Source organism: Chaetura pelagica, unplaced genomic scaffold (genome assembly GCF_000747805.2).
Source record: "Chaetura pelagica isolate M959 unplaced genomic scaffold, ChaPel_1.0 scaffold548, whole genome shotgun sequence".
Classification (NCBI taxonomy): Eukaryota; Metazoa; Chordata; class Aves; order Apodiformes; family Apodidae; genus Chaetura; species Chaetura pelagica.
Window position 1 is genome coordinate 772,666 of NW_009970728.1, and position 11,368 is coordinate 784,033.

Genomic DNA, 11,368 nt, shown 5'->3' on the forward strand with positions numbered 1-11,368 from the left:
GCTCTGATTTACAGCGGATAATTATGTCCCCCCACTGCTATTTGAGAGGAGCTCAAGATGACAGCATTGGGAACATCACTAGCATACAGACTTTTGAAAGTTCCAAACTACATTAAAGCCATCCAGCTAGACACATAGCTAGTAACAGAAGAAAGACTTTTATTAGCAGGTATCAAGCTAATCAAAAGCAATGTTAGCCACTCCAAATAAGCTTGATTGAGGTAATAAGAAGAAACCCTTGTATCCCACTTTTCCATTAGTCCAATGCAGATGCTTTTGTGTCCCATTTTGGGTTAAACTGCTGCACTTTCTTCCCAGCATAAAATGGAGGCTGAGCACAGGAGAGCCAAACTACTCTCTGGTGGGATCCACCTTCTTCCAAATTAATGCTTCAATTAGTAAATAATTACCCTCCTATCATGTTTGTTTCCTTACATTTGAGTCTACTGTAACCCCTTAGCAGGTTAAGAACTTTGTCAGATGAAAAAAAAAAAATGGCTAACAAGCCTCCTTTATTTCTAGTCTCAAAATTCCCAACCAGTTCATGTTGGGAGGTTCGCTCAGCAGTTTTGTGAAAAGGTCTTGACTGACAGAACCCGTCTAAACTCAGAGAATTAATGAGCTTGTATTCTGCAACGATCTGGGAAAGGAAACCAGCCAGAGAGACCCTTGATACAACCATTAATGCTGCTTTGTTACCACCCTTTGTTCAGTGCTTGTATAGTGCCCAGCCGATAGAGGCTCTGCTGTCTGGTGGAGAGGGGGCCCAGGTGATCCTGAAATATAATTAATGCATAACAGCTTCAACCAATCCATCTAATTTACTGCCTGTATTTCTCCTGGGCTTGCTTCCCTCTTTGTTTTTTAAATATCTCTGTTTTTTAACCCTCTTTGTTTTTTAACCATGTTTAACTCTCTTTGTTTTTTAAGCATGTTTAACTCTCTTTGTTTTTTAGCCATGAAGAATAGCCACTCATCTTTAAAAAATAGAAAGAATACACAAGAAAAAAACATGTTTTCTTATGGATTTACCCTGCTTTTTTCTTACTGAACATTGTTTGGGGAGTCTTTTATTTAACTAAACAAGATCACTCATTGGCACAAAAGAGAAAGTTTCATGGGGTCCAAGACTGCTTCCATCTACGGAATTGCTTTTTAGCGCATTCTGACTTAAAATTATCCCCTCTGAGCCAAATGCAGATTGACAGCCAAACACCAAACAATCACATTTTGTTGATCCATTTAGAGAAGTGCAAATGCCTGATCCAACACCAGTTTGCTTTGACATCACAGTAATGTTGTGAAGTTTTCTCTCTTTTTTTTCTAAAAAAACCCTGACAACAGAGATTTTGGGAGGGAGATTCATGTTACTGTGTAAGGGAGAAGAGAGGGATTCTAGGAACCTGTGGAGCTGTGGGATTGCTCAACTCCATCTCAAGCCTGTTTTGCTTGTTCATAGTTCAGAATGCAGCTTTTGTGCCAAAAACTGAAGCCTTTAACATTTTCAAAGCCTGTCGTCCTCTCAGCTGTGGTGCACGTGCTGATGGAGCAAAACAAGGGCACCCAGAGTTCAGTAGCTCTTGTAATTGGGCCTAAACTGATTTCAGTCTAAGGTCAATTTGAAGACGAGGCTTCAGGTGCCATTCAGAAATGACATGAGAGCCAGACGTAAGCCCTAATATTGCAAGAATAATATTGCACTGATCAGATATAAATCATTGCTGAAAAGATGCTGTTGTGATTGTCTTGGTTGTGCACAAGCTATGGATCTAGATCATTTAGGCAGATGTGGATAAAGAGGTGAAATTCTGTCCTTTTCACTTAGTGATCCAGTTTAGCCTGATTTTCTTCTATCTAATTTTGTGTGCCTCACTACAAAGGTGTCTATAACCTCATTATCTAAGCAAGGGAAATGGGAAATTGGACTCATCTGTAATAGAGATAAATAGTTATTGCGCTCAACTGATGTGTACCTGTTACTTCCTACCCAATCCCCTTACCTATCCTTCCACTTATGCATGTATCTTATAGTTTTTAGTGCTGTTGAAAAGGGGAACATTCAAGGCATAATATTTGTCTACATTTCTTTTTTTTTAAGTGGTCAGCGCAAACACAGACACACTCATAGCTCTGAAGCAAACTCAGCCCCCTTGAAAAGGTGATTGAACAACTCTAAAACACCAGTGTGAAGGTATCTGATCACACACGGGATACTCAAAAGCTGTGCCCAATGCTGAACATTCACCTACTCTATTTGCTTCTGTCTCGTCCTGCATGTAGAAATCCCACCACTCCATCATCTAACCTATAGAATATAACTGCTACCCACTGGAGTTTAAAAACACATGTGCTCATGTGTAGACTACTGCTTTTGTGGATAAATAGCTGGACTGGGAAAAAAAATAAAATAAAGAAAAAAAAAGAAGGATATATGGCAAAGCTCTTTGCAAAATAACGTGACTCACTAAACACCAGTCTGAGTTAGAGTAGTGGAGCTGAGAATGGCATTTGCTTTGTAAACAGCAGATCATATTTCCACCTTCCACCTTTTCTATCCTTAAGAAAGAAAAGGATCAAAGGGATCTGCTGCTCACCACTGTCCCAAGCACTCAGGGACTGAGTTAATCCCATCACACTAACAGAACATAACAATGTGTTGAGAGTACTTACCACATTCCTTGAAATTGAAGAAAGTTGCTGTGGTTATTAGTAGCTCCTAATGATATTTGCATAGATTAACAGACTTTAATGCAATCATGAATGCTACAATCCAGGGGAAAATAATGAAGAAATCCATTATGAGGTAATAAAGTAACTAAGTCAATACAGTAATAATTTGATCCCATATTAGTAAGAATTTCATCTCCTACTGCAAGGCAATTTTAATGCACATACCATTTCTGGACAGTCTTATAAATATCACCTTTGTTTGAGATAATTAATTAGCAAAATAAAAAAAATATATTGCTGGTATTTTATACGATAAATTAGTCATTAGGTTTAAACTGGCAGGCTGTAATAAAACTTATTAAGATAAATGTGCTGGGATTCTTAACACTTCAGAGAAGCTGTTCTCTGTCTTAAGGCTCTTCTGGTGCAAAACTATTACCACTGCTAGGTGGTTTCTACATACATTAAAACCCAATTATAAAAATCATGTTTATAACCCCGACTTTCTTAGCAGAAAGAGACAAATGTGTTAGCTCATACCTGCCCAGTGGATCAGGGTAAAGTGAGGGTGAGTTGTTTTCTACTTCTGCTCTTATTTAATGGTTACTAATAACTGTGCTTTCCAGAAGTAGCTGGAAATTATAACAGACCCCAGCAACATCTGTGACAAAGTGGCCACTGGGGCCAAAAGCCACTACACTTTATGGTGACCACCATTTCAAGCACTCTCAAATAGTCTATCCATGTGGCTAGGGCTTTGAGAAAGGCTTTGCTGTGTGTTTGGAGACCTGTCCCAGCCAGATGGCACAGGCTGGCTGAGGCTGTCAGAACTGGATGGGGACCAGCTTCTTGCAAGGAGTGCAAATCTTGCCATCTAATGAGCTGGTCTTGGCTCCCTGGCAGACTGTGCTTGTGGCCAAAGCAAGGATTGCCATTCTGGGCTTTGTGATGCTGCTATCCAGGAATAAAAGGTATTAAATAATTAGACTGACTTTTCAGTGGGCATGGTTTGGGTTTTGCTTAGATGTCCCCTGAGCCAGTTTGCTGTTATCGTCCCAAGGCATTACAATTTCCTACTCTGGCCAAAGTCAACCCTTGCCTCACAGTTCCCTGCCTAGCTAAGGTTTCCAAATTCATGTCACTTTGCATTTGGAATTGCAGTAAATGACACAAATTGATGATCCATCAAACTCTAGCCTTCTGCATGGGCCAATTCTCAGTGCAAAATACGAATGTCCCCAAAACCTCATTCTCATTTATAAAAAACTCAACAGAGAGTTCAACATTTAGCTGGGAGCAGGCCATGAGTGCTGCTGGAACCTACTTTTAAGCCAATACTGTAGCCAAGTAAACAGTCAAAAAGACATAGAAAGTGACAAAACCCATTTCTCCCCTCCATTCAGAAAACCAGCTCTGGTATAATACTATTAGAGTAGCACAATACATTATAGAGCTAAGAAACTCACTCTACTGTAGAAAAGCTCCCTCTTCTAATGCACGATGGGCATTGATCTTGAAATCAAATGATAGAATCAATATTTTGTCATACTTGTTTAGCTTCTCTGGGGAGTGCAAATGTTTTTCCCCACTAAGTAGCAATGCCTCCATTTTATGGATACTTTCTCTTTGATGTACAATGTACTTTATGTACAAGTTTGGTTTAGGAATCCCAGAAGCTTTGGAGTGCTGACGGCTGGAAAAGCAACTGGGACAAAAATCATTCCACAGACACTGTGTTCTGATACTTTTTGCTAAGCATGATCTGTTGGCCAGTGTCAGGGAAGGCTATTGGACTACATGGACCTTTGATGTGACACAGAATGGCAGATATTGTATAATCATATCACATGCTGGTGCCAAATGGCATGGTCTATGGCATTCAGGAGGCTCTATAAGTTAGCTTTTAAAGAAAATCTTATTAGACTTGAATTTCCAGTCATGATATTGGGTATGTTAACTAGAAAGCTGTTTAGAAGTGTTGTGACACCCACAGAACTTGAAGCCTTGGCAGGGCCTTGGAGATTATTCCATTTGCTGTTATTTGTGGGCACATGTCAACCCCACTGTACTCTCTCTCCTGCTGCCTCTGATTTGGTGCTTTTGAATTTACAGCATTTACTCTGACTACTCAAAGGGGAAGACATGTTTTTTAAAGACCCACTTTTTGTGTGTAGGTTTCCTCAAAGTGGTCTAAGACTCCTAATTATCCATTAGAGCTAGTGCTTTAGCTGATCTCACTTTTGCCTTCTGTGTGGTGAACGCTTGTGACACAAGTTGTTATCAATGTTTGTGATCCATGAGTGTTGTGGCACTTCCAAAGGGATGTCTCAGTGATGGTTATTGTGTGGACTGTCTGTTGGCTATTGCACTTCCCTCCACTGCTTCGTGTCTGCAATGAGATAACGGAAACAGCATAGAAAGAGAACATTTTTTACTTAACACATCAAACCACTGAACTGTTAGGGAGAGTTCTGTCATACTGATATCTGTATCCCTACCATTAAGGTCTCCTTTGTAAACAGGATGAGATGACAAAGCATTTAAGTACTGCTGGGGTAGTCCTGAGGGGTCAGTTTGTCCAAGTCAGGAAAACTCCGGTGCTGTTGGCCATTTTGAATTTAGCTAGTTCATGAGATTTTTTGTGAGCCTTGCTGCTCAGACCCATTTAGCACCAGGGATCCTCAGCTGGGTGGTGGTCAGACCCCGCACCATGGAACCCGGTGACCTCAAGGGTGAGGGTAGGGAGGAAGAGGCCTAGGCATAAATGCCTGCAGCATCTCCTGCAGAAAAGTGGTGTTAGCGACAAGCCTCTCAAAACTGCCATTCCTGCAGCTCTTCCCCTTGTCAATATCGTGACCTTTCAGAGGCGGAAGCTCCTTTTTATTACTCTGTGCACTGGGGTAAACCAGGCCATGCTGTGTTATCTACCCAATTTATCAACACTATTTACAACAGGTCCATTCTACTGTCTGGCTTAACTCAGTGCCCAGAGACCTAGCATTGAGAGAGGAGGCGGCAGCTGAAGAGAAAGAAATGTCAATTCCAGCCTAGTCCCCTAAAGTGAAATAAAAGAAACAAAGTAAATAAGGAAGGAGAAGTAAATACAGTATCTCCAGGGTCATTACCTCTATCTAGTCCAATACAGGCAAGCATGAAACCAATAGAAGCACACTCTTATCCTCTTAGTTATCACCACACACAGAAAGTCATCTCTTGGTAGCCTAAAAAGGAAGAAGCATGCCACATCCATCTTTAATGAATATGACATACCTCTCACTCCCTTGTATTTCAGCACTTCCAAACTGCTGAAAAAAAGATAGGAAAGTCTGTTCTTCCTCTGCATTGAATCATGAGGATGCATTAAAATAGTTTTTGTTCTGCTTTGTTTTTAGAGGTAGTTGGGTAGTTTTGTTTTCTTTTTGCTCTTCTGTGCTTTAAAGTTTCAGGTTTGCCAGCCATTCTCTACAATTCTGTGATCTTGTTCTTTTACAATTTTTAAATAAAATAAAACCACAATGCTACATGCACAAATGTTTGCAAAGGCTGTGGGTAATTGGAAAACACTAAGTATCAGGAGACTCACTGTGAAATCAAAAGAGTGGCAGTCTGCTATCCTCACCACACTCAAATAATCTGAGCCTTTAACTTGCCTTTCAAACAGGTTCAAAATCACTGAAGTGGCAAAACAGGCCATACCCTTTCCCTTGAGGTACTACCACCTGGTAGGGTGCTTCAAGCCATGAGATGAAGGGGATGCTGCTCTGAATACGTTACAACATGTCTTTGCAGGCCTCTTAACAGTATGTCCTCCTGCCATAGGATTTCTATTTCACTTTTCCTTCAGCAAGGAACATGTCACGGACATCCATATATTCTTCAAATGAGGTAATACATTAATAATGTATTTCTCTATCTTACTCATCTGCACTCTGAACTGATACTACACCACTACACTATCTCAGCACTAAACAGGTAGCTACCAATATTTTGGATTTTGTCTTGTGCTGTGATGATCAGTTGAAAACATCACATGCATAGTCCATGGGGACTGTGATGAATTAAATAACTTTTTTTTTTTTTTTTTTCCTACAGCTGAAGTATGGCCCCCACAAATGCCACAGCTCTGATGTGTCACAATGTTTGGGCACAGTCAGAAATCTAACCCAACCTTGTCCTCACAGATTTACAAATCAATCAGAGCAAAATCAAAAGACCTGGTGGAGACTGCTTTCTTAAATCATGTTTGAAATCTGGAATTAAGAGAAGAGAAAGAATAAAGCATGAAACAAAAGATTTGTGTATAAAGGATAATTCAGACGGCTTCCACTGAAACTAAACACTCTGTTCAAGTTTTATCTCACAATTACACCTCATCGCTGCTTCTCTCTGACAGCTGTCTAGGAACCAGCCTTTGACAGCCGTGTCCCTAATGCAGGCTCTCTAGTTTATTGCTTTCTCAAAGCTGGCAGCCATACATGTCTACTGCAGGCACCTAAACCAGATGTCTGGCTGAGGCCCGAAAGAAACAGTCTGCTTGCACAAGTCTGCAAGTCAGAGCTTCACCCTAACCACTATGGACTTTGGCTAGGAAGCTGATAGAGCAGGTGACAGGAAAAGAGAAGACAGTAGAGATCACGACCACACTCTTGTTCATCCTAGTAACTTGTTCACTAGGAGAGAAGGGACCAGGTTAGGATGTTGTTTTATGAGGAGAGACAGTACACTAGGCTTGCTTGTAGTGTGGATGTTGATCAGGTTTCCTACAGCAGGAGCAACAAGCCCTGGATGCATTCAAAGGCAAAACACAAAGCATTTAACAGGATTAGCTTGTACTGATTCCAGAGCAACCATCTCTCCTGTAATTACCTTTGTAATTTCCTCCTTGTTTACCCTGGTGAGCAGAATGCAGCCCGTCACTGGTGATGAGCTGTTCCAGTGCCACTATCATTCAGCTTTCAGTAACTGCCTCCTAAGAGTCTCATGGTCATTTGGACACTGCCAGTGTTGTGAGGTACCTTCAGCATTCCTATCTGATTGGTAGTGAAGTGTAACACCACTAGCACTGAACTTTATGCAGTGTCTGTTAAAGATAAGAGGGTGAAAAAAAACAAACAAACTTGAATAATTTATGTAGTTAGTTTAATTTAAATAATTTATATGCTAAGCATTGCAAACAGAGCTGCAGTTGATAATGAGACTGAGAAGCACATTTTGAACTCTGTTGCAGTTCCTACTGCATTGTAATTCTCGCAGGATACAGGATTTCCTAGAGTATAAAGGCTGTGGAGTGTAAGCAAGGTAGTTGCTTGAAGAAGAGTCCGTACCGACTCCTTCTTTACCAATTACCACCATATCATCTTACGTACTCTACAGCTTGTTCAGTTTGAACCTCCTGAAATCATCAAGAGATGCATGTGTTTCCTCAAGCCTCAGAGAGAAGCCTGGCTCCATTGTTTGACAAATAACAGTTTGTAACTGGAGTAATCTGTAATCAGGAATCAATTAAAGAGATATCAACAGGAAAAGAAAGATAAGGGAAAACCAGGAGAAAATCAATGAACAACATAAGGGAATTGATCATTCAAAGGGTCTTTCTTAAGCCACTTGTTCCTCTCAGAGGGATCTGTGGCATGTTCCATAGGCTTTGTCTTTTTTTCCTCTTCAGCTGTTTTTTGGTAATTTGACATGAGGAATCCTTTCTCTTTAGCAGTGGAAAAAAAGAAAAAAAACAAAACAAAAACAACAATCCAAAATGAAAGCTCCACCCTCCAGATTCACTGAGTGGCCACTGCCTTTTTGCACTTAAGATGCAAGCGAATTACATCTAAGAGGTTGTTTAGCACTAAAGAAAATCGATACTAAACTTTTTGAATTCTTGCATGAATTCACAATTAAAATCTCAAGCAACACTTTAGAGGATGAACTTATCCTCCTCCAGAATGCAAGCACCAGAGAGATCACTAGCATACTTCATGAAAAATAATTTCCCACAAATCCTTATACAGTTGAAGAACCATCTTTGTCATAGTAGACCAGTTATTTTTTACTGGCTTCTTTTATCAAGGTCTTTGTTGTTGTTTTTTTGTGTTGTTGGTTTTTTTTGTTTGTTTTTTGTTTGGTTTTTTTTCCTGTTTGAATTTCTAACATCCTTGAAAGCATATTTATTGGTTTCAAAGAAGCTACCAGAACAGCAATAATGAATCCATATTACCAATTCCGGCAACTCCTTTCAGTGTCAGGATATTTCGTGTTAATCCATGACACCTCCCAGATTTCTGCTGTTATGTGTGCAAATCACAGCTTTCAGTTAAAAAATAAATACCTTTCCAGATATTAATTGCTGTGAACAACAAAAGCTTTTAAACATGAACCAAATCCTAAATACTGAAGACTTGGAAAACACAAGAGAAGTGAAAAGAAGTCATAAATGTAACCATTGACAAGAAAACAAAAAAGCAATGATTTTTAAGCTGATTCGTGTTATGATTTTTGAGGGCTTTATTCATCACTATTGAAAATCTGTAGGTTGGTGCAGTTGTGAAATGGTGAAAGGCTTTGGAGGCTTTTCTTGCAAAATGCAAAGATGGACTTGGGAAAGGTCATACAAGTACAAAAGATGGTTATGGGAACAGCTACCTCAAGTGAAGGACCTAGCTCTCCTAAAAGTAGGAAAGGTTTTGGGAAGCTGGGGTCATCACCTCTGGGAACAGATGTTGCTTCAAAAAGCACCTACTTCAGTATCCAAAGCAATAATTCCACTGCTGTCTACCATTCAGTTTTAAGATCCCACATTTAACAGCAATACGAAGGCAGAACTTTCATTTTGGCCCAGACAACATTTTTCTATTCTAAACAAAGAAGGGATATGAGAGTATGAAACCTACTCTACATGAACCACAGAAAAAAAAAGCAGCAAAGTGTAGCTGATTCCCATCTCCTTAGTTCTAGCAGTTGATTTTCTCATCAGAAATGGCTCCAACCTTTCCTGGTGCTGAACTAGATGAGAGATCACTTCCCAGAGATCACTTCCAATCCCAAATATTCAGTAATAAACTGAACCTATTTGAGCTATCATCAAAAAATAAGAAAGGGGAGGGGGACAATCAGGAACCTACTATGCTAGGTATGTTTCCTAGCATTTCAGCATGGAAAGGTGTCTAGAATGTAACTTATCCAATTGAGTTAATTTCTTCTCCAATTTGTCAGCAAGACAGAGAGTCTGGATTTATAGTAATGATCAGATTTTAGCTTAGCCAAGGAGGAGATAAAGCCTGGCAAAGAACAGTGGACTTATCCGTGTTAGCATGAAGCATTCTGGTTTTTGGTTGATGTCTCTGCAGGTGAAATATTATGGGTATTAGAAGACACAAAAGAATTTCCTCTACAGACCTGCACAGTGTTGGTCCTTGCCTTTTGCCCAGATTATGCTGGCTGCCTTGGAAGATAGTGATCTCCCCATTTCACCCCCATAATTCACAGGGTCAATTATGCAAAGCTAGATAGAGAAAGCAGGAGAATTATTTCCTGACCTAATGCACTGTCAGTTGAGAGATTATTTTATCTTTAGTTGGTGATGCTTTGATACCAACAGGAAGTTATTGCCTCTGCTGGTAAATAAGGGCATTTAAAATCCATTAAAACAAGCTATGTAATGGGTTTTCTTTCCATCAAGATCTCTTTGTCTTGTTCGAAACACAAACAGGAACAAGCCTTTCTCCCAGTGGTGGGTGGTAACGGTCAGAGCTCCTTTGACCTCCTTGCATCTGACAGCCTTTTCCTCTGCTCTTTTGGGAAGGAAAGGTTAAATGTCACCTCTGCCTCTCTCCTTTCCTTCCCTGTTGCTCTCTGAGAAGGAAAGACCTGAAATTCATATCAGTGACATCAAGTACAGGGTCTGCTGTGCTTCTGAACTTTTAATTTAACAAAGCATCTGAGATTCTGACTCCTCCTCTCTCTCTTTCTCCTTCTCTGCCTTTTGGATTCTTCCTTTCTCATTCAAAGCTAAACTGACCAAGCATTCACTCTGCCTGATTTCCATCTAGGACTGAGCAACCTCACGCTGCCCTCCCAACAGCAGGCTCTGATGATAGGACTTTAGGAAAGCAGAGGGAAGAGAAGATAGAGAGGAAGCTGATCATATGCATTTGTGAAAATCCACATGGCACCACACAATAGATCTCTCACTTTCTTTTGCAAATCCATTTTCCACAAATCCTAAAATTGTTTTGCAATCCACCCAGACCTTTTCCTTCTTATTTTCCCCCTTTCCTTCAGATCTCTTCACACAGTCTATTTTTTCTCCTTTCTTGCTCTGAGGGACTAGAAGAATGAGGATGAGTTCATCAAGTTACATGTTTAATTCTCTTTCTTCCTTCTTACTGTATTTACAACCATTTACAGTAGCATCACCATCACCTCCAACCTGGCTGCTTGGTGTAGCTGAACCATCATGGAGAAGGTAGAAGAGGACAATGCACATCTCAATGCCACCATGGCAGGTGTGGGGCTGCCTTTCTTTTAACACTCCCTTCTAATCTTGGAAACAGCAAATGAAGAAATAGAGAAGAAATTAAAAGAAGACAGAGAGAAACATTCACCGGTAAGGAAGATAGACTTTTAGCTAGGCAAATTATGTAATCTACTTGCAATTACTGCTCTTTTGCTAGATTCAAGAACCTTATAGACATGTAATATGACT

The 11,368-nt window shown here is 40.1% G+C and overlaps 1 protein-coding gene across 1 annotated transcript in view; it reads right to left on the bottom strand.

The window, feature by feature from the left end:
- CELF4 (CUGBP, Elav-like family member 4) overlaps positions 1-11,368 on the bottom strand; it is a 741,704-nt gene that overhangs the window by 219,236 nt on the left and 511,100 nt on the right. Inside the window, 1 exon segment of the mRNA XM_010007136.1 lies at positions 3,113-3,125. Within this exon segment, the coding sequence (XP_010005438.1) occupies positions 3,113-3,125 (13 nt within the window).